The 24,359-nt window shown below is 34.1% G+C and overlaps 3 protein-coding genes across 3 annotated transcripts; 1 reads left to right on the top strand and 2 right to left on the bottom strand.

The window, feature by feature from the left end:
• Nucleotides 1-388: 388 nt before the first annotated feature.
• LOC114721950 (homogentisate 1,2-dioxygenase) lies at nucleotides 389-4,252 on the bottom strand. The gene is made up of 9 exons (XM_028907843.1): nucleotides 3,892-4,252; nucleotides 3,571-3,801; nucleotides 3,070-3,149; nucleotides 2,333-2,500; nucleotides 2,006-2,181; nucleotides 1,814-1,883; nucleotides 1,546-1,700; nucleotides 1,100-1,183; nucleotides 389-823 (listed from the first exon to the last, which is right to left on the bottom strand). Exons 1-9 carry the CDS (start codon nucleotides 4,104-4,106, stop codon nucleotides 596-598), a joined length of 1,407 nt encoding a protein of 468 aa, XP_028763676.1. The 5' UTR covers nucleotides 4,107-4,252; the 3' UTR covers nucleotides 389-595.
• A 4,629-nt stretch (nucleotides 4,253-8,881) lies between these two features.
• On the top strand, nucleotides 8,882-10,978 carry LOC114721951 (ras-related protein RABA1f-like). Its single transcript, XM_028907845.1, has 2 exons — nucleotides 8,882-9,291; nucleotides 10,227-10,978. Exons 1-2 carry the CDS (start codon nucleotides 9,071-9,073, stop codon nucleotides 10,660-10,662), a joined length of 657 nt encoding a protein of 218 aa, XP_028763678.1. The 5' UTR covers nucleotides 8,882-9,070; the 3' UTR covers nucleotides 10,663-10,978.
• Nucleotides 10,979-11,877: 899 nt separating this feature from the next.
• LOC114721943 (probable E3 ubiquitin-protein ligase ZFP1) lies at nucleotides 11,878-14,496 on the bottom strand. The gene is made up of 5 exons (XM_028907837.1): nucleotides 13,929-14,496; nucleotides 12,742-13,136; nucleotides 12,530-12,616; nucleotides 12,267-12,428; nucleotides 11,878-12,168 (listed from the first exon to the last, which is right to left on the bottom strand). Exons 1-5 carry the CDS (start codon nucleotides 14,494-14,496, stop codon nucleotides 12,022-12,024), a joined length of 1,359 nt encoding a protein of 452 aa, XP_028763670.1. The 3' UTR covers nucleotides 11,878-12,021.
• Between the last annotated feature and the right edge of the window lie 9,863 nt (nucleotides 14,497-24,359).

Here is a 24,359-nt window from a genome sequence, read left to right as displayed (position 1 = left end):
GTGTTACCTAAATTCGTGTAGCGAATAACTACTCACTTTTTCATAGTCAGGTGTCTTATTATTAACTACAACTAATTCTGTAATCACTAGAACAATATAAGCATTATCCAGATTTGTGTAGAGAATAACTACTCATTTTTTCATAGTCAGGTATCTTATTATTGTCAGGTATCTTATTATTAACTACAACGAATCTTGTAATCACTAGAACATTGTAAGCGTTACCTAGATTTGTTTAGAGAATAACTACTCACTTTTGCTCATGGGCAAAAATGTCAATTCGCCTGAATTTCACAAATGACAGATTGGGTCAATGACCCATTCTGTCATTTTCGAAATTTAAGGACCCAATCTGGGATTTAGTATATTCCAGGGGCTTTTTCTGGGATTTTACCTTAAGAAAATATATTATTTATTTATTTATATTCTACACAGACAAAGCCACACATATTCTTTATGTCACCGGTAAAGATTACGATAGACGGATATTGGGCATCCTGTACATTAAAATATGTACACAACGAAGGCAAATACTGAATCTGCCCCCTCTTTATTCTTCTCTATTTTAGATCACAATCACCTGCAAGCATTTTTCTTACTTCTCATCTTGTCCATTCTGCAAGGAGGTTGCTTCACGATCTGTTGCGCGATGAAGTGTGAAATGAGATTTCAGGCCAATCCAACACTGGTAGTAATCATGATCTATGAATGGAGATTCCAGAGCCCATCTACATATACGAGGTATTAAACTCGATTCAAACATAAAAGCCATTGTGTTCGTGATTTTCTGAGGTCCTACATCCTTCCCACGATCGATGGTAGCCTGTGAACCAATCCATTTTGTTATTGCAAGCTATAATCCTATATAGTAAGTAAGAAATGCTTCTTAATTCTGCCCCCGAATGACGAAAAACTTTTGGCAGCAATTTCCTCAATAAGAAAGCCTTTTCAAGTCAGTGACATGGTGCCGAGTTAGAAAGTATATTCACGCATTTTGGCAGCAATTTTTTCCCCCCCTTTTCTCTAGAACACAGAGAGAAGAAGCAAGGATGACCTTCTCTTTTTTTTTTTCCCCCCCCCTTGCACAAGACCTACGTACCTCGTATGACTTAGTATCAGGACCATGAGGAGTCATGCAGCTGTGGAGACTTGCACCACCAGGGAGAAAGCCATCAACCTTTGCCTGAAAGGATACGCGATGTTTTAGGCACTGTCATTAAAAGAAAAGAATTGCCTACAATTGACTCGTTGAGAAACAATCTATAAACAGGAACACTATAGTCATCTCCATGTCTAAAGTTAGATTACAACTATCCATAATCCTTCACATCAAAAAATTTAGAGCAACCCAGTCAAACAGTTGTATAAGACACAAAGTATCATTCAGAATAAAACAGGTGCTTCGGATTTTGTGTTGCAGTGTTTCTTTCTGGTGTATGTAACAATGTCTGTGTTCCTTGAGTTACAAGACAAACAATGGTTTGTTGAAACATCAATTCATTGTTAAAAGAAAAAAAGAAAAAGAAAAATTTTTAAATATTGCACCTCATAACCACCATAAATAAGGCCCATAAATTCACTCATGCAATTGCGATGATAATATGGAGGCCGGAATGTGTGCTCAGCAACCAGCCACCTAGGTGGGAAGATGACAAAATCAAGCAGTGCCACTCCGGGCTTATCAGTTGGTGCAGTCAAAACTGTGCATATAAGACTTAGAGATGTTAAAAAAAGTCGTTCCGCTGCATTAAGGAACTAAGGAAAGAATGCAAAGAAAAGAGAAAAAGCAAGCAAGGAATCGAACAATGCATACCAGTAAATATTGAAGGGTCACTATGATCGAACAGAACAGTGTTGTATGGGCAAAATTTGCTTAGATCATACTGCAAATGACATGCAACCAAATCAGGATACACCCAACAAATCAGCAAGAAAATGATGGCTTTAATATAGAGATACTTGATGTGACACAGGCTGTCTAACCAACACGAGAAGAGAAGCACACCTTATATGGAACATAGTTACCATGCCAAGCAACAACATTGAATGGAGAGAAATCTTGTACTGCAACAAATAGTTCACCACCAAACTTTTGTATAATAGCGTAGCCAGGATAGGAATTGTCTTCAAACCATGCTGTAGGAACGAGGAAATCCCTTGGAGCAGCGAGGCCGTTAGCACCTAAAATGCAATGAACCTCAATTCTTTACTCAGAGGCGCTATAGAAAATATTCAATAAAGTATAAATTATCATGTGTAATGCAAATTTAAAAGCAAATGCCACGGAGAATTTGTCAGCTCAAAGTCCACAACTACAAAAGAGATAAGATACCTATGGGTCCAAGCTCAGGAAGCTGAAAATGAGCACCAAAAATCTCAGCAACATATCCACGGGATGGACCATCAGGCAGAGAAACAGCAAAACGAAACCCTTGAGGTAATACAGCTATTTCACCAGGGGAAACCTCTAATCTTCCACATTCAGTCATGAGTAAGAGCCCTATAGAAACATTAGAACGTGTTGAGCAGGGAAAAAGGAAAAACGAATACTTTACCATAGCAATGACCCAGGAAGGGTTAGGATCATATGGTTATCCTATCTATCCAGAAACATAATATGTTATGACCTAGGAAGCACAAACAAGTGAACAACCATGTTCAGAGTCCATGACTGCATGCCAATGTCTATCCTATTTCATGCGAGAACAACTATCTCATGTCAGATATGTGGTGCTACCTTTTGTCAAACAGAGGAAGATCCAATGGGCAGAAAGCATGAAAAAAATATGAACTTCCAATTGAAAAATAATTATACCAAGTCTAAAAAAAATCAGTAGTCACTAAAGTTTGTTGTTCAATTTGATGCTTTCTGTTTCATAATTTCATTCAGGGAAAAATTTAATAGGCATTTTCTTTTTTGGCTAATAGAAGATAAGATCTGGAGTTCATTAGGCATAGATCAGCAACGCAATCACATAATGCCAATTCAGAACAAATTATAACTTCAGTGAGCGAATAGAATTCAATTTTTCAGCCATGGTGAACAACAAGCTAATGATGATCACTTACTTCCTTTTTGAGGAACTACAAGGAAGTCGCCATCAGCGTTGCAAAAAGCACAATTGTCCATGGACTTGTTGGCAGTGTACCTATGAGTGATATAACAGTTACCCACATGATCAAAGGACAAATTTTACCATCAGAATATCAACTAGTCAAAGTGTCACACCAACGACATTCTTAGGAAGACAGAACCTACAAAATATAAATAGTCCAAGCCAATCACAAAAAGATGTTGATCCAAACAGCTACCATCTCTAATAGAAAGCAATCATTTTATGCAACTGAATTGTGCAAATCGCAAGCTGAGCAACCAATATTGTGTTACATGAAACATTACTTGGGAAATAGAATTTCGACAACATCCCGACAACAATCACAAAAAGTTTCTATCTAAGAAGAAGAAGAAGAAGAATTGGCTCCAAAAGATGTTGTCAATTAGAGCAGAAAATCAGAGTAAACCAGAAACAAAATTAATCATCATATAAATGTAAGATGTGAATAAATTACATGTGTATAGCATATCCATGACGTAGGAATGAGCTGCCAGCACCACAAATCGTGAACAGCCCATCCACAAAATCCTCGGGTGAATCGGGTATATCCACGGGTTTCCACCGGAGCTGAGTCGGGTTTGCAGAACTGTTCGACTGATTGAACTCACTCAAGAGTCTCCCATTCGATGGGACCCGAGGCTTAAACGGTTCGTGGGTCACCGAAGGCTTGACCCGATAAAGCCAACTGCCCAAACCAGAATACAGAGAAGTCAACAGATCACAGAAGCAGAACACACCCAAGGTTCATAACATTTTTAAATAAAGTAAAACTGACCTGCGGAGATTGAGGTTGCGAGGGGAGGTGAAAGAGGTACCAGAGATTTGCTCGGCGTAGAGGCCATAGGGGCAAATGAGAGGACTGTTCTGGTCAGGAGGAAGAGCTCCGGCGAGTGCCTCGGAGGAAAAGTGATTGCCGAAGCCGGAGAGGTAGTCAAAGCGGAAGTCATCGCCAGCGAGGGAGGCATCAGGATCACTACTCTGGTGCCCCATGTGATTCCGATACGACCCAATCGTACGTGCTTCGATGTTGGATTAATAGGAAGATGCCATTTGTGCAGTGCAAAAGAGGATGGACGCGGTGGTGACGACGACACAACGGGGGGTGACGGAGGATGAGAGTCGCAAAATGGCCAACAAGGTAATTTCGAAATGCGTGAACTTCTTGGATATTGATGCATTTGTCGATTGTCATCGATGGATTATCGAAAGATTTCATTTAAAAATAAATAAATAAAAGATCATCAATAGGTTACGTAACTGACAAGCAGATTTATCCAGTAACACAGACAATTTTTATGCAGAAAGTGCTCTCTAAAAATTCTCGTAACAAGTTGACTGCAAGTTTCAGTGGATAATAGTAAAATTTATGTTGTTTACTTACCGGTAAAATTTTTTAATAATTATATTTTATAATGATTTTCTCAAAATGATAAAACATAAACATGTACTATAAAAAAGTGGGACCAATTGACCGATACTCCACCAATCATATTTATAAGATATTCCCACCATATTTCATGGAAATAAAACAAACTTTAAAGGAAAGATGGTTAAAAAAAACCACCGAAATAAAAAAAATTATAAATAAAGACCCATAACAATATTAGTATGTGTTTTCATAATAATAGTATATGTTTTGTGAATAATTTTTGTAAATCGGTCCCTGTATATAATTTTTTTTTCAGCGATCCTTTTTTGGCATTTTCCCAACCTTAACTCATTTTTGTGGGAAAAAAACCTTAAATCATTAAGTTTATTTTAAAATTAATTTTCTCCTCGTTGAATATGGGTGTGTTCTTTCAAGAAAATAATAGTCTATGAAAAATAAACTAAAATTATTTATATAATAAATACAATGAGGTGATTTGCATTGGGGAAAAAAAAAATCTCTATTGAATCTGTCAGTCGGAGTTGGAGCAGTTAAAAAGATGAGGGTAGGGACAAAATTAAGTGAAAAAGCGTATGATGGGGTGAAAGGGCTCCAATCTACGGTCGCAGCAAGATATGGATGCCATGTGGAGAAAAAGCTCTAATCATTGCCATCTGCCCGTAGGTGCCATTCTGGCACACTTCTAGAGGCTCACCATGCCTCCGCATTACACGTGTTTGGAAGCCAGCGTGGAAGCGACAAGCGAAAACGCAGCTGCCTTTGTTCACCCTGCTAACAATTGCAGTATAATTTTTTTTTTTTTAAATGAAAACTGGATACCATTAGAAAGACAAAAGAACAATAGAATAAAACAGAAGGGCTTACTGCCCTTCTACAGTGTCCGCCCCTTGGGTAAAAGGTACAATTACAGTATAATTAAAAATCTCTCCGCAACTTTCCTCCCCTGTCAGAGTGTCGGTCCTCGCCCGCCTTTTAATTTTTTTGTTTAAATTTTATAATAAAAAAAAACCCAATTGGAGCGGAGTGGGAAGAAAATGTTGTCACGGAGAACTGAGATATGGAAGAAAGGGACGGTAATATAAAAATTGAAAATATAAATAACTAAGAGAGTGTTTGGCAACACCAATAAAAACTGTTAAAAAGTATTTTTCATAAAACGAGACAATTTTTTTTACATATTTACCTCATATATCATAAAAATACTTTTAAAATTATAGTTTAGTTTTTACCTAAATATTCCCTAAATTATACTCAGAAGTTCAGGAGAAACAGACTCATAGCAAGTTATGGTTAAAAAACTGAGTTGCAATTAAGTTAAAAATTAAACGATTAAAAATATATTTTTAAAAAATTAGTTTAGTTAATTATTTACACTAAATGTATGATGGTTTTTATTTAACACACTCCTAATAAAAAAATTTTTAGTGCATGCAATCAATATAAATATTTTTTAAAAAAATTACAAATTTGCTATACAAAGTAAATTAGAGTTTTATAAGTAAAAAAAATCTTAGTTTAAATTTTAGTCCTATAAATTTATATAATATTTTAATTTGATCTCTTACGTTTAAAAAGTATATTTTCAGTTTTTTAATTTTAAAACAGTTAAAAAATAATGATGTTAAAAAATAATAATGATTAAAATCTTAAATGTTAACTAATTTGAGTAGATTAAAAAATTAGTTAATTTGGTTATTTGTAATAAATAAGTGTTATCTCTCCTAAAATACTCTTACTAATCATGTGTATTAACTAAAATTATCATTTGGTGAAATTTAACATGTGCAACTACTATAAAATTACCTTAAAAAATATATAAATATAAGAGATAATGTTGATTAAATTTTTATATTTATGATTAAATTAAATATCAAATTAATTCTTATATTAGGAACAAAAGTATCACATCATTCATTGTCATGCTGGGCCATTAATTTTCACATGGAAAGCAAAACTGAATAACTAAAACCCTCAAAATATCTCAACCCCACGTTCTCACAGACCCACAAAAATCAACCATGTTTAACTGAAAAGTGAGAAGCATTGAAATCGTGAGAGAATCTAATACGTTTGAATTTTAAAATTTTCACATCAATATTACTTACCATATTTTAATAACAATTGACAGTATTTAAAAAAAATGACAATAAATTATTTTAGTAATTCGTTATTTGATATTTTAAAATTTTAAAAGTATTTCTTGGATATTTTTTTTTAAATTATTGTCACAATTTATGAATCTGGTGACTCAGACATGATTTTGCATGAGATTTTGGTTGCTGACGTGATCTTGTCAAAAGACATTGCCTATATTATTAGAATCAATGAAATTAACTTGAAAATGATAAATGCTATAGACATTATCTCCGAATTATTCTGCTGGTGTTTGAATGGGAATGATAATTTGATTATGAACACCAAAATAATTGTTAGTAAGGTAAAAGATGATAAGAGATAGATGCCACCAGAACTTATGTTTGTTTTAGTATTGCAAGATTTATAACTAAGGAGTTTATGCTGTAACAGGAGGGTAAAAGATGGATTGTGCTGTGGCTAAACATTGTTTGGCTTAGTTCTAGATGGTTATGTGATCTCATGGAAGTTTATATAGTCTTTCAGAGATTTTTCCTCTTCTCTTGCTTTAGAGGAGAGTTTGAAAGCTGCAATTGTTGAAGCATCTCTGGCAATAAAGGGGTTGGGCTCTTTTGTGGAGCAAATCTTAGGATTACCACGCCCTCTGGCCTTTTTCTTGGTTCGTGAAGCATCAGGATTTAACCATTATAATATTAAGCTGCAAAACTGTCCTCATGAGCTTTTTTGTTATTTTGATGTCTGCTTATTTATTTGGCATTATTGCTCCTTTTTGTTATGTTGTTTCTGTCTTAGTTGAGCTGAGGAGTTTTGAGGCTGCTAGTTCATTTGTTGTGAAGTATGACAGAGATGTATTTTGTAAGGTGGGCAAAACCGTTGGCACACACTCTGGCTTGGCTTTTGGAGAACGATCCTAAGGCAGGAAGAAGCTTTGCAATGACTGCTGTTGTTTCTTTGTTGTGTAATACTGATAGGTGTGGGGTTGGCTTTTTACGTTGAAGCAGGTTTTCTTTGTTGTTTTTAACTCAGTTTTTGTGTTTAATAATGTTAACTTCTTGTTGGCACAGAAAAGAAGGTCAACGAACTTATGAACCTTCAGTACACATGCCTAGATCCACGGAACGAGCTTTTTTTGCGCCAGAGGTTAATTAAGTTATTCACAACTATGCTTTTTCCCCTAGCCATTTTATCCGTTTGATTTTACTAGAAATAGTAATTTTTTTAAATAATTTACAAGGTAAAAACATTTTTATATATTTATTTTGTATATAACGTAAAATTGTTTGAAATAAACGGATCCAAATTGAATGAATCAGCTATAAGAATGATTGCAAACTTCATTTCTATTTCGTTGGAACAAAAAACTTACTGGAGACAATAAACAACACAACAAAACTTCAATCACTTTATGACTGGTGTTAGTATATAACAAATTCTAGTGCACATTTCTAGTTTCTGCTTTCTTTTGTAGTGAATATGAAAATATGGTTGAAAAGATTAACCACGCAATTGTGATGACTTCTAACGAAAAATTCTATCCAGCTTACCAACTCAAGGCAAATTGTTGTAAACAGTAAATATTCTTACAGTTTAAGTAAGTAGTTAGGATTTTCTTCTATCCAACTTAAGGAACATATTTCCTAACCCTAAAAAAGCAGCAGCTAAGCTATACAACTAACTAAAACATGCATTGCATGTATTTATAATCAATTTTACACTCAAAATATTTTTATTATATTTTTAATTCAAAAAATTTAAACCACTCCCTTAGATCTTATTTATAAATTTCAAATCTGGGAAAGGATGTGTCAGGTTTGTTTTAACATTTAATGTACTTTTTTAATATTGCATTTAATTATTTATCTGTTATCATGTTTCTCTACCCATTCTCTTTTTTTCTTTTCTCATTTATTATAAAGACATATTTAAAAATAAAAAATGTATTTCTAATCTATTTATTATTTTTAATTAATTTTAACTAATTATTTGTTATTTGTAAATTAGTTATTTGAAATTTATAATAAAAACCAGATGGAGTATTACATTGAGATCCTTATTTTGTTGACACAATCTTTAAATATAAAATAAGGATGTGAAAATTTTTTGTATCGGCTAGTGTGAAAATTTTTTTTTGAGTGTTTATAGAGTTTTTCCAAGCACCCCATAATATGAGAGGAATGAAAATCTTTTGGAAAAAAATGGAGAGAAAGAGAGAGAGAATAAAATTTCAATTGAGGAGAGAAGATCTTTTGGAACAAGTCTAATCGAAGTCTATAATTCAAAAACACTCGCATTTTGAAAAAAGAAGGCAAGACATCTTCGATCCTCCTCCTCCTCCTTCTCCTTCTTCCCTATCTCTTTCAATTTCACCTCCGTTTCCTTCTCCCTCTCGGAAGCGTCGCTTGTTGTATATGTTCTTTTCCGACGCATTCACACCTCGCAATCTTGATCCGACCCGATCCAGCTTCAAACAATGGGCGCCTACAGAACCGAAGATGACTACGACTACCTCTTCAAAGTGGTTCTGATCGGAGACTCTGGCGTTGGCAAATCCAACCTCCTCTCTCGATTCACTCGAAATGAGTTCAGCCTCGAGTCTAAATCCACGATTGGGGTTGAATTCGCCACGCGCAGCATTAGTGTCGACGACAAGATGGTCAAGGCCCAGATTTGGGACACTGCTGGCCAAGAAAGGTTAGTAGTTTTCGCTTTTCTTCTTTTTTAGCGGAATGTATGAATCTGAAATGAATTTCAGGCCATGGATCTCTTTGTTTTAGTTACCATGATAAGGTGGCCAATTGGATTGCTTTACTCTAGATATTGGTAATTTGATTAGTCTTTGCTTCTCAATTATTCTCGCCTCGGTTACTGATTATCCAAATTATTCTCAATTATGATTGAAGTGAAATGGAAGCTTATAGATTTGCTTCTAAATGTAGAGTTAAAAGTTGGAACTGGTGATAAGACAGTTGTTTGTAGATCTATTTTAAAGTTAGGCAAGTATGAGTTATTTTTCTTTTTGATCTTTTTCATCCGTAAATGAAAGGATTACAAAACAAAGTGGCAGTATATCCAATGTTTCTGCCCTACGCTGTGAATTTATATGCAAAAGATAAAATTAAAGCAGAAAACAAAAATAAATATAAAAAGAAGCTGGAAGTATCATTTGATTTGCAAGAGAAGGTAAAGAGCAGGTTTATAGATGTCGCTGTGGCTTGACTATCCATCTATCTTACGATATTGATGGGTTGAGATAAATATGGTTGTGCGCTAGAAGGTTGGAGAGTTATTTTTTGGATAGTATAAGAAAATTAATCATGAGCCCCCACTTTCTGGGTCAAGACTTTGGAATAAAATAGTTCTTTCCGGGTGAAATGGTTCTTGATATGATATAAGCTAGAGTGATATGTATGCATAATCTTCTAGTCATGATTATTTAGTCGATCATAACTGTATCCAGACATTGTTGACAGTTATTTATTCATCAATCTACATGTTATAATCATTATGAATTTTTTACCGATTCCTTCCCTGCAATCTGAAATCTGAATGATAAAAATGTCTGAGCTTCGTCTAAATTTGAGAGCCCCCCAGCTGAACTAAACCGTGATTCTTTTTTTTCGCCACAGATATCGGGCAATCACGAGTGCATACTATAGAGGAGCTGTTGGTGCTTTACTTGTTTACGATATCACTCGGAACAGTACATTCGAAAATGTCGAGAGATGGTTGAAGGAGTTGAGAGATCACACAGATTCTAATGTTGTCGTCATGCTTGTTGGTAACAAAGCAGACCTACGGCACTTACGAGCGGTGTCCACTGAAGATGCAAAATCCTTTGCGGAAAAGGAAAATACTTTCTTTATGGAGACATCTGCCCTCGAGTCTATGAATGTTGAGAATGCATTCACCGAGGTGCTAACCCAAATATATGGCGTGGTTTGTCGAAAAGCACTTGAAGCAGCAGGGAATGGTTCTGCAGATTTGCCCAAGGGACAAAGCATAAATGTTGGGGGTAAGGACGATGTTTCAGATGTTAAGAAAGCTGGCTGCTGCTCGTCTTAAAATAAGTGACTATAATCAATGAAGTCTTGCTGATTGTATTGCCATTATTTTCCACCCAAAAAAAATATATTATAGCTGAATTTGATGCATAATGATCGTGTTTTTTACCAGACCTTGGGCATGTCGGAAGATGATTAGAGGTTTGAGTGGTAGAAATATGACATTTATGTGGCTTTGATTGGTCAATATTTCGGTCTCATGTTCGTTCACTTTTTTTTTTTTTTCACACTTCAGATCTTCGGCTTTATTGCTGTACTTTGTTGCCCTAGTTTAGGAACAGTCTATTATATATGAACTATTTTAAATTTCTAGTTGACCAACGTTCCTGTTTAATTGGTTGATGACGAAGACTAACTAGTTTCAAGGTGATATATAACGACACTCCTCTTAGTGGAAAATTTCTTAGACACCAATCTAGCCTTGCATGACAAGGCTACGTCTGTCCCTCCACTGAAACGCTAACTAGAGTAAGGCAATTACCAAGAGTCTAATAGGCACACATATATTTGTATAGGATATAAAAACTACACTTATCATACACGAATTATGAATGATATCTCCCTCATTCAAGCCTTCGTGACACAATACTACTTGATAAAGCATTAGAAATAACAGGCCCTTAGAATTCCTAGGTCGTTTGTATTCAGGAGAGAAAAACAATATCACTTTTGGCCTTTAATACTGCCTCTGGTTTTTAATATAATTTTTAATATAAGAGATTTTTAATATAAGAGCTTGTTTGACTTCTATTTTGGTCTTAAATGTAAAAATTCAATTTGTCTCTTATATTATTCATTTTTTTCCAAGATAATACTTATAATAATAATAGTTCTAATCAATACATTTGATTAGTAAAAATACCTTAAAAAAATAACATATATTTATTACAAACAATCAACTTAATTAATATCCTTAATCTACTTAAATTAGTCAATTAACTCTTATATTAAGAACCAAAGCAGCAAAGATATAATTGGTATTTCCGGAGGTAGTAATTAGCTGCTATATAAAGTGAGAGGTGAGTCAAATCAAACGCTTAACTAAGCAACCAACAGTGTGCATGCAACACAAGGACTCCTAATTATGAACTTTGCGATTTCCATGTACCATCCGCATGAGAAAATCGAGAATTATACAATTACTCGATGTCAAATATTGTTAATTCGCCACGCTGAACAAAGTCTGTACAACTTGATAGATACAATGTTGTGGTGCCGATAAATAAATGAGTTTGGGAGGTGTAAACGTCTATAGTGTATATATGTGCATGTAAATATACAAATATGCATTTTGTTCAAAAATAATGTATCATCCAAAAGGATTGGAGGGAAGAGGGAGAGAAATTTTTGACGTTGAATTTTATACGTCCTTCCTTCTAGGAGTCAATGCCTCTGATTTGCATATGGGGCAGACATTCTTCAGCAGCAACCATTTCTTCAAGCAAACGGCATGATACTCGTGCCCACAGTCGAGAATTCCCACTGTCTCTTGGTTCTTATATTCGTCCTGAAATTAAACGCAAATATTCCAGGGATTAACTTAGTGCATTGTGAACACAATTATTCCATAAAGTTTGGATTTTTGGTTACAAAATTGCTCAATACCAGGCATATGATGCAAGAATCGGTTTCTTCATCCTCAGAAGCTGCTTCCTCCGGATTAGCGGCAGAGGACTCGAAAGTTTTTGTTTTCAATTGAGTGGTAATGGTTTCCTCTGATAAACCCGTGCTCACATTGCCAATCCTCTCGCCCAAAGCAAGAAGCTCCTATGGTCCGGTTCCAAGTGCAATCAGTACAGAAGAAATTTCCACAAATTCAAATTTCAGCACTACGATAATAAAGCATGATCAGGATTTAGTCCACTTGCCTCATAAGACATATCCTCTATGTCCAAACGCATATCACCATGATGATGGTCAACTAAATTTTCCACGCCATCAAGCAAAGCAACATCCTATATGCGTTAACATTCATTTTATGATGAAACCAACGTCTCAAGTAATGTGAAGACACCAAGTCGAGTCTTCATAAAGACAACAAATTACAGAATAAAAATAATATAAGAGTTAGAGTACTCACATCAACATGGAGAAAACTCACTGGACGGGAATTGTGATGTCTAAGAGATGTATCCTGCACGACTCCTCTATGAGAACGATGTGCCCGTTGGCTTGCTGATGTTGCAGGGCCAACGTGCCTAGCACCCAACCCAAAACCATTCTGCATTGGGATAATGGTACTGTGCGGAGAATTTGACGGAACCCCTCTGTAAGCAGTTGCAGTAACTGGAGGGTGAAAGTTGATATTGTGGCCCCTTACTCCTTGCATAGGCAGAGTTGGAAGTTGATAATTATGGTGCTGGTGGTTAACAGGAGGAGGATGAGCAAACCTGAGGCTGCTTCTGTTGCTAGCTGCATCATGATATCTCTGCATACCTGTATTTGCATTTTCTAATGAACTTCCATTAACAGCTGCTGGCCAGTAACAGAACAAGAGGAAGCGTCAGCAAGTCCAAATCCAGACATGGCATCACGTTCATTCTTTTAAATGATGGGAATCAATGAAAAGGGAAGGGAAAACTTATACCCCAGCTTTCAAGTTTAAAATATAAAGCAGGAAGCAGGGTATGGAATAGGAACGCAACTCTCCCTTTTATCTTCAGCTAATATCTTCTGACGTATACCTATGCCTCAAAATTAAGACTGAACAAAATCTGTCCGCTGTCCAGAGAGCCAGAAAAGAAAAACTTTTGGAAATTTTATTCATATAATTTATAACACTGTAACTTGATGTTAGAAATTTCCTTCTGTTTTTCAAGCTAAAGAGGGGAGAGGGTAAGGTTTGAATTTTATGCCAGTCAGTCCAAAGATACATGAAGGTTGTCTTCTGCTCTGGCATAGTTTGGTAGCTTTATAACACTTACCATTCCATGAATTCTGTTTAAGCTCCCAAACAAGGGAAGGAATTTCTTCCATTTTATAATACAAATTCAAGACATGGGGAAGGAAAGTTTATTCTATCCCCCCTCTCCATTCAATTACTTTCAACAATGGCCTTACAGGAACAAACTAACAGTTTATGTTTTGCAATAGACATTGATCTTCATATTTGTAACGTGGTTGATATTTTAAAAAATAAAAAAACTATAGTTTTCACTTTTCATCAGAAAACCTAGAAAAGGCCTCTTGCTTGTCATGAGTTATTCACTAACAGAACATCAAGTGACAAAGAGAAGTAGGGAAAGAGGGAAAAAATATCATCTTCACCTTGCATATGAGGTATTGAATGGGACTGATTCCAGGCCATATTATGTCCTTCACTGTTAGTACCGTTCAACTGCTGGTCCAACCAGGGAGGTGGAGCTGGTTGAAAATGCTGGCCCAAGTAGTTTCCTTGAATTAAATGGTTGTGTTCATGCACCATAACTGAGTCACCAGATCTACTCCACACACTACCATGAGGTCCAATTTCTACAAGTGATGGAACGTGATTTCCTCTAAATTGAGGTAAAGAAAATGATACAGGAACCCCATCAGAGTGCCTTGCATTTGGAGGAGCTACTGAAGAACTAGCTGCAGCATTAAAATGTTGGTAGTTTCCTCTGATGCCCTCAATAACTTTTAGTTTGTATGGGCATCTTGCATCATCCATAAAAATTCCAGAGACAGCATATGTGCCTGGAGCTGGCAATTGATCAGTTGCTCGGTAATTAATGGGCTGAGGTACTACACCAGCACCAGAGGCGGGATTAATTGCAGAATAAAACAAGCTAGAACATGCAGCGGCACCAACATCAGGATTGGGTAGATGATGAACCCCATTAAACTGTGTCATCCATACAGCAAACGTTGTCATAAGCATCTGCCGAATAGTGGGAATCAATATTACTAGTGCTTCCTGAAGCTGCCACCATTGAGCGGATATTTGGCTGTGAGATGCTGGGCCCCCTCAGAATAATACAGGGTTCAGAATGATAATAGTCTTGCCTTCGTCGATCCATTTCCAAATCAGTCATCTGACACTGAAATTTCATCATATTAGGTGAATAAATCAATCTGAACCAGATGAATGACTAATAAAAGAGCTCTCAGCATTTTTCCACTTTCACTTGTTCCGAGATTGCAACAATATGTTCATCTAGTAAAGGGTCTGTTAAATACATAGATAAAATAATGAATTAATCTTACCTTTTGTTTTCACTTTCTCTTTCAATTATCCACGATTCACAATTATTTTTATGTAAAATATTTAATTTTGAATTTGCATAATTGACAAGATTGTGCCCCATTTATCAACCCGATGATATAACAACAAAAGAAAAACGCTGATTAAAAAACGGAAAAAAAAAAAAAAAAGCGCATGCCACCAATGTCTCAAACTCAGGTTAACCTCAGAGCCATATTGAGCTAAGCCTCAAAGACATTCGGTCAGACTAAAATTATTATAAAACAGAAACAAAGTAAAGGGAAGCTGAGAACACAACACATATGATAATGACATTTTGTTGCAAGCTAGGAACTTCTTGACATACTCTCATCAAACAAAACGACAGATCACAATTAAGAACAAGTCAAACGAGAATGGTAAGTCCCATTTCATTAGAAACCATTCAGCCTAAAATGACAAAGGAATTCTTAAATTGTCTTCGTATATTTCCAGCATACTCCAAGGGTAACTTACTTTGAGAACAGATTTCCTTAAGACCAAATGAAAGGTGAATACCGAAAATTCATTCAACAGTGCCCCCCAAAAAAATCCTATATTCGGACTACAAGGAAAATATTACATCATTCTGTGAAGGAAAAAAATCTCCTGAAAAGCATATGGCTTCATCGAAAAATTTAAAGCTCTGCACCAAAAAAAAAGTACCCAACAAGAAATAACCAGACCTTAAGAAGAAAGTATCCAACTATATCATCCATTCATCCCCAATTGATCACCCACCACATACTAAAACAAAGTTCAATAACCACACCTTCTAAACATGCAAAGCTTGCAACTTCCGAGTTTCAAAGGTCAATATAATTCACAACGTCCAGGAAACCGATTCTGGCGAACAGTAAACGAAAATATTATCACTGGGTCCGAAGAGAATATCAAAATTAAAATCGGCTACAGTGAATGCCTTCATAAACCAGGAATGCAAGTTCCTTGCTTTCACCCGATGATCAAGACATCAAATTTATAGCCCTAAATAACCATAAAACACAAAAATTTACAGGCAAAGAAACGAAACTTGAAGGAAAAACGAATGGGATAAACCCAATTACCGTAGAAAGAAACCAAAAGCTAGAGATGATCACAATCTGTGATCGAAGAAGCCAAGGAAACAAATTTACCAGAGAGAGAAAGCAGGAGAAAGAGCGCGGGTAAGAGAGAGGATCGTGCTTTCGTGAGCAATTCTGGTCTGTTAAATATCTAAAATATATCTCGTGGTTTCCTTTTTCCTTCTCTTAAGTTAGGATCGGGATTTTCTTTTTAATCTTAGGATCAGGATTTTCTTTTTATTCCTTCTTAAATTTTTCACCAATCCACCATCCGTGGAAGCCAAGTTAAAAAAAAAACATAATTAAGAAATAAATTATGATAATTATGATCATTTCAAAAATCATCAATTCAAAATCTCTAATTTGCAGCTAAAACAAAATAATTCAAAATATTGGGTGAGAAATTTATTCATGTCTATATTTTAGGGAGGGAAAAAGGAGATTCCCGGCAAATAGAAATTACTTGTCATAGAAGGCAAGTGATGGTCTTTCCGCCAGTAATTAGGAATGAGCATTTTCATGGAAATTATTTTTTCCCTTTTTTTTTTCATTTTTCCTTATTCTTTAGTACTTTACTTGCATCTTTTTCTTTTTATTTTCTAACAGTAAAGTTAATCCAACCAGTTAATAAGATAGAAGTAAACTTATAAATTTATCTTAAATAAGAAAATTGAGTAAGGCATAACATAAAAACCACAAATTAATTTCAACGGGTTACTTTATAGCATAATAGAACTAGATTTGTGCTTTGTATAAAATTTCAGGTAAATTTTATTATTCATAACTTATGAATAATAATAATTTACGTGAATTGAATACCCATTAAATACGTATGAGTTGAATTTGATTTTAAATAATAATCTGAATTCTTTTTGTTTCACTTTCACATATTTATCCTCTTTTTTCAATTATTTTATGAAACTTATAAACTAGTTACTTTTCCCGTCCTAAATATAGGAGCGGATGAGTATATCACATCTACTGTGATTAATTAATTGATTCGATTTTATTAACTTACCTAAATTAATTATTTCAATAGATGAAGTATAATACGCACACATAACCAAGTCAAAACCCCTCTGGAGTTACTATTATGGCAGGTGAGTGATGCAAGTTTATGATAACACGAAGAAGGGGCAATATTTATTTATTTTTTTTTTGAAAAAAAACAACTGCCTAATGTATCATGAAATGATGATTTTTTAAAAGGAAAAATAGACATTAAGTGAGAATATCATTTTATTTAATTTAACAACAAGAGGCAATAGAATAGTTTATATATATGAGTGGTTTTCTTATCTTGTTGATAATTTAATGGAAGCTAAAGGTTGAGATTAGGTATTTTAGGTTGACAATCCAATCATGCGTTTTGGGCGCTTGGCGGTGATTAACACCCCACTTCGACCTATTTAATAACTAATAATGACAACAAAGAAAACCTATTTAATAACTAATAATCTCTTTCCACTCTATCTTTTCGGGTTTTTTTTTAAATTAAATAAATAAGTTTCATTTAACTTTTTCCTTTTTCCCCTTAATATAGTTTTAAGCCAAAAACATGAAGTTAACAATACCTACAAATGAAACTTGAAAAAATCCCCAAAAATAATTATTGAATTTTAAAATTTAAATAAGGAATTACTATAAAAATGTATTGTCATTTACTTTTGAGTGTAATTATTTTTTTAGGAGTATAGTAACTAGTAGTGATTTAAAATTTTAAAATTCTACAGTTATTTTTTTTTTGGGATTTCCCATGAAACTTGCTCTTTTCTATGATTTTTTTATTTATTAGTATACCACCAAAAAGGAAAGAAATAGAAGAGTCTAGAGTCTAGACACTTTGTATGAAAGTTCAGGATTTCCATTTTTGTCTTGCATTTGCTATTTTTCATATGATAACTTTTTATTTTAGTAAAAAAAAAAAGTACTTTTTGTCTTTTTATGGAAGAAGGGGCGATAAATAGCGGTTTACTCAATTTGCATAATTCCGACCCAAAAAAAAATTAACGCATAATTTTTTTAAAAAGTGAAAAAGGGAAGGGCCAGCTGGCCAGGGCATAAGGGCCAAAGTATAATCTTTTGTCTTTTTTTCCCGTAAAAATACAAAGATGATATGACATTTTCAAGTGGGTCCCTCTAGGATTGCAGCAAACTGACGATTAACGATAAAAAAAAGTTGGCCCAAAAAAAGACAGAAAAAAGAAAAGAGGGTCTTATTTCCTTTTTCATTTTTTATAATAATTCTTATACTATTGTCTCATATTTCATTTATATATATTACTAGAGTTCATTTTAGGGAATCTCAGCCTCATTACCCAATAACCTTGAAATAAGTTATCTATAAATGGAAAGTTATTTGCTGATCACATTACAGCTCTTGCCTGAGCTAACCTCTCTAATTATAAAAAATAGTTTCATTTTGTTTTAAACTTTTAATGTCTTATAAAATCAATTTCATGATTATTTGATAAGGAAAGAATAAGAAATTTTCATATAACTAAATGTGGTCAGTATATAAAATCTAAGATAAATCTTATTACTAATACTCCTCCGGTTCTTATATAAGACCCATTTACTAATTTGATTAGATTAAGGAAATTAGGTAAATTAGTTAATTATAAGAAAAGTGACACATTTTTCCTAAACAACCATAATCATCTTTCTTAATACCACCTCTCCCTCTTCTACTTGATTATAGTTGAGGGAGTAATCTCATAGGGGGTAATTTAGAGAAAATTGATAAATATAATAAATAGGTTTTTATATTTATGAACCAAAACCAACTCAAGAATTGGGTCTATATTAAGGACCGGAGGAGTATTAAATAGTGCAACACGGGTGTTTATCTTATTAAATTATTTATTTATATATTTTAATATTATTGTTTTTAATAAATAAAAAAATCATTTCAATATTCTCTATTTTAATTTTTATGTGATGTTGGGAAAAAAATTTTCTGATTTCGACGACAGCCATGTGCCTTCATCTCTTTCTTGCCAGTCCACATGGGAATCTGCCTAATCTAATCTGTGTCCTCGACACCACTGAATAAAAAATAATTGAAATACTGGCTCTTATTCACCAGAAAAAGATAATGAAATATATATTCAGCGATTTAATTAATATGTTCAATATAAGCAAATAAAAAAAATTACAGTGGATTTTATGTTTTTATTATGATCAGAATCTATTCCAACTTCCAAGCTCCTTCGAAAGTTATGTTCAGGTTGTAAATATTGACATACAGTAGAAATAGATATAAGACTTGTCCTGAAATTATAAATTTAATTTGCAACAGATTGTAAATTATACGACGCAAATCTAGTGAAAAAAATTGTGTTATTGAATTTTTAGTTTAAAAATAATAACACAGTTATTTATATTCACGGGTAATAAATTTTAAGTAGAACACACCGTTTAAAACTTAATTTGCAAACGGATCTCACATCTTGAAGTAATAAGTATTTGCAAACGGATCACACATCTTGAAGTAATAAAGTATTCTTCTTTATTTTAAATATGCATCAGATACCAAACTTTAAAAAAATAATTTCTATAACAATTAAACAAGTAACTGTTTCGTTCTTAATACACACGAGATAACATATTCTAAAATAATTCGTGTGGGGCTAATAGATTGTGTAATTGTTTTTTAGATATGCACATGACAGTAAATTTAAAGAAAAACAAGTTGTTCATCCAATGTGAAAAAACAAATTCCAATACTGTTTATAAAGAATAATTATTTTCTCATAATTACTTATACAATTCCATTTCACGGGACACTGTTATTTTTTCCAAAAAAAATTATTACTTTTTATAAAATCATTTAACAGCATTTTCTAGCCGGTAATATGATTGAACCTGTAGGTTCAACTTACCAACTTGCAAAAAAAAGGTGGGTTAAGATTAGCCAAAATCAACCCACCACTACCTCAAAAAATATAACTTGTACCTGTCATAACCCGAACTTACGGTTAAGTTGGCCTGCCAACCTGTGGGCCAATCGGCCAGTCAACCACCTTTTTTAAAAAAAATAAATAAATGAAAGAGAAAATAAGGAAGGCTTCTACTTCAAACTTCATTACTATTAGAAATAATTAGCTAAAGAGGATTATTCAGTGTTACTCGTTGGTTCATTAGAAAAAAAATGTGAATTTGTGTATTATCATATTAAGAAACTGGACATCATATATTATTGTCGTTTATTGTGTTAAATTTTTGTTTGAATATTTGTAATATTTATATCATTTTAGTATTTTTTTATTTTTTTTATATATATACTTCTTCGGTCCTTAATATAAAATCTATATTTAACTAATTTGATTAGATCAAAGAAGTTATATAAGTTAGTTATTATAAGAAAAGTGATACTATCTCCGGTCCTAATTATAAGAACCAGTTAACTAATTTGAGGAGATTAAGGAAGTTAGTTAAATTAGTTATTTGTCCTAAATAGGTGTTGTCTTTCTTAAAATATCCTTCTAATCAAGTGTATTAAACTAAACTATAATTATTTGAAGGATTATCTTGAAAAAAATTTGAGTAAATATGAGAGACAAAGTAGATTAGGTCTTATATTTAGGACCAAAATAAAAGTCAAATAAGGTCTTATATTAAGAATCAAAGGTAGTATATTTTTTTAAAACACTATAATTTTCTAAATACCTCATCTATTTGATTATGGTTGAGAAAGTATCTATGGGGGTAATTTAAGAAAAATTAATAAATATGAGAAATGGGTCTTATATTTAGAATTAAAACCAACTCAAGAATTAAGTCATCTATTAAGAACCGGAGGAGTATACTGCTAACACTTAAAAAAAAGAAAAAGAAAAGAAAGAAGGAAAAAAAAAATTTGGCGCTTTTACCAGCCTTATAATATCGACTTGACTCAAAACTACGCTATGTTTTGGCCCCAAAAAAAAAAAATGCCATGCGACGATGGTTTGATAAGTTCAAGGAATTCTATTGCACATGCACATTTGTCTATGGTCATGGCTGCTGAAATGTACTAATTAAAAATCACAGCGACAGAAAAGCACATGGAATGAAGCAAAGTTAAGAGAGAACAGGGACGTAGAACATCAATAAAGTATATTCCTTGCATAAACTCGTCAATTTGCAAAACTGTACCCCAATTGAAATATAATAATGGTTTACATGCACAAATAACATCCTCAGATCAGTTTTTCACCCCTTTATACAGAAACATCTTAGAGGTGTTCTTGGTCCACGAGGATAAAGTATGTTCTACATGATATGAATGTGAAATTTTCATAAGCAAGATCAACTTGCAAAGAGATGAGAACCCTGTTTTAGATACTGATTGAGAGAGAGTTTGATGTTTATGGGGTGTGGTTTGTGACTTTGTGAGAAGGGAAATATGTCGTTAGAGTTCTCCTTCAGATCTCTTCATTTGCGTGCCTCTGCCTTCTTGTGTTCTCGGGCTGTTAGAATTAACGGTTACTCTGGTGGATTCTGTGCTCTTTTTCTGGTTGAGAGAAAGAAGATTGAGGGGAAAGAAATTTACCAGCCTCTCCTCTTCACGCTTTTTGCAGCCTCAGCCCTCTGTTGCCGTATAATGGCTAGTCGTTCTGTGCAAAAAAAGAAAATGTGAAAAAATGGAATGCTGCAAGCTGACTGTTTTGCAAAGGTAAGACAAACAGATGATTGATGATGATAAGCTCAACAATGAAAGAACATGACTTGAGGTTGAAACTATACACCATGGCCCCACCAAATTGCTCTAGAAGAATGCCACTCAACCAATTTGCAAACTTAAAGAGGACTAGAATTCGTCAGACATTTGAAATATAGAGACGCTGGAAACCAAACCACAATATCGATATCCATATTTTAACAAAACATTGCAAGACAGAAATATTGCCATTGGGAAAATCTCTCTCCTATCTCTCTCCTCTCTCTGATCATATCACGTGATGTGCTAAATATAAATTTTACATCCCTGACCGATGACCTTTAATAATCATTCACGATACTCCTATCTCACAATACAACAACAAATGAATAATCTTATTTCAGTAAAGCACCAAAAAAAAAAAAAAAGGCAGTAATGAAGTGTTCGTTTATCAAGTCAATATCACCAATTTTGCATTCCATGGTTCATGAAAGAGGAACATGATATTTTACAGAGGGTAAGTTTTGCAAATAACCAAAAAATTACCTAAATCTTTCTTGCTTGTTCTTTTTCCCTTGTTCTGTAGCCTCATATATCGCTCATCATGAGCCTTTGTTCTCTATTTCCTCCCTGCAAACAACTGTGAGAACAAGTCCAAATGTAGAGGTCTATGTGGCCAAAAGTCAAGCACCGGAGTCTCATGCAAGTATACATCATCTTAATTGATCATAATTTGTTTGATGGCATGATTCATGTGATCTAATCATTTCAAATAGATTTTTTTGGCTGACGAGAATTTATCACTTTTAATCATAGTCTAAAAAGAATTTATTTAAGAAGAAACACAAAAGTAAAAACATTAAGAATATTTCATTACCCAATAAAAAGGTCGAAATATTTCTTCGCAGTTTACAGAAAATAATATGTTGCCGTTGTTCATTTATTTCAGCAAATGTATTAAGCAAACTCCATATGATGAGACAATTCCCCAGGGTACTTTCGGAAAGCAATTATGACTTCAAAAAAAAAAAAACACAGAAAAACTGCCACTGACAGAATGTGCCAACATTGATAACCCGGTCATTAAAAGGTGAGCATTTTTAAGACAGAAAATAGAAATTGAACTTCACAATGACAGTCAGTCAGTAGCCATACAGAAGCATGGTCAGCAAAATAAGTAAGTCGTCACTCTGTATCCACCAAAGAAACTTTTAAAGCTTACCTTTCCCGCTGGAGAGTTCAGTTTTCCTTTCAATCTGTAAAAAGATATAAATAGCTCAGCAAAATTTTAGATCACCAAAAGATATCGTCAAGAAGAAACTAAAAATGAAAATCACATCAACATCTTTGGCTTCACATTCTTCACTGTTGCTAAATTAGGATTTTCAATCTCAATAAGTCCCTCAGTGCCTTTGCGCTTCTGCCATAGGTGGAGGACGCAAGCCTAACGAAAATGTAAGTGAACTTAAAGTTACTGAATCAGAAGGAATAATAAAGCAGTAGTGAACACCAACCTCAGGTTCTTCTTCCACCCCCCCTCTAATTCTTCTACTTCTACTTCTTCTTCTGCCTCTTCCTAACATAAACAGCGTAGTTGCAATTTCATACAAGTAGAAAGACAAACCACACACAGTGAACGAGCAGAAGGTCCAAAATTCCTCAACTTCCACTAGGCTGCTGCTAACAGTATCCATGAATAGACCTTACAGGATGGGGGATCACAAAACAAACAAAAAGAAATAGACCAACAGAGGCACGTCAACAACAAGGATCACAGGAGATTATGGCTACGAGGTGAAGCACTCTCCACACTGCAATCTTTATATACTGATTATTAAACATACAGAAGGGTAAAAAAAAAAACGCAAGGAAAAAGACTAAATAACAGGGTTCAATGTCATCGAGAGTGGTCAAGAGTTGATCATTCAATATTTAAATATTGATGCAAAAAATGGTCAAATTGCTAGGAATCAGCAATGCACAAGAGCACGAGCATTAAGGAAAATAATCAAGCAAAAATGAAGCTTAAGATGTGAAATATACCCGTTTGAAGTACGAGGCCGTCTAGAGGTGCCGGCAGCTTCATCCATTTGAATCATAAAAAGGAAAATTAAAAAAAATCTTAGCAATAGTTCACTATTTAACAAGGCAGAGCACATGAGCATGCGATATAAGAATAAAGCCTCGAAACAAAGAGAATAAGCTGAAACTTCTTAGAAAAGCATCGCGAGATTTCTACAATATTGCCATGTGCAAAAAGCTCGATTAAATTCGTCGCCATGCAAAAACCCAAAATCATAGACTTGTTACAGAGTTGAGAACTTCGCTCAGGGAAACTTCGTCTCGTCACCCTGTTACTTTCTGTTCTTCTTGTTCAGTTACACCTTGAAATATAAATTTTTAGATGGATATCGGAACATATAATTGATAATTCCTACTTCGTTGAATAATGGTGAGGGTCCCTATGATTGACTCATAAGAAATATCAAATTTTGACCGACCACTACAAACTGGTATGGTCACCCCAATCTCCCACAGAACCTGAAAATACCACCGTCCAGCTCAACTACACATCATATATTTTATTAGACACGTTTCACCCCACAAGTGGAAAATTCATAACACGTCAAATTTACAAACAAGTCATATCAAACTGATCAATTCTTACAATAAAGAAGTTTATAGATCTAAGTCTATGAAGTGCAATCAAACCTTGAGATATAGTAAGAATTGGAGAGTTAATGCGATATTCTGAGAGAGGAGAAAAAGAGAGTACCTATGTCAGC

Source organism: Neltuma alba, unplaced genomic scaffold (assembly GCF_004799145.2).
Source record: "Neltuma alba isolate B1F8T4 unplaced genomic scaffold, ASM479914v2 tig00012079_pilon, whole genome shotgun sequence".
NCBI classification, from domain to species: Eukaryota; Viridiplantae; Streptophyta; class Magnoliopsida; order Fabales; family Fabaceae; genus Neltuma; species Neltuma alba.
This window is presented reverse-complemented; position numbering and strand designations above follow the sequence as displayed.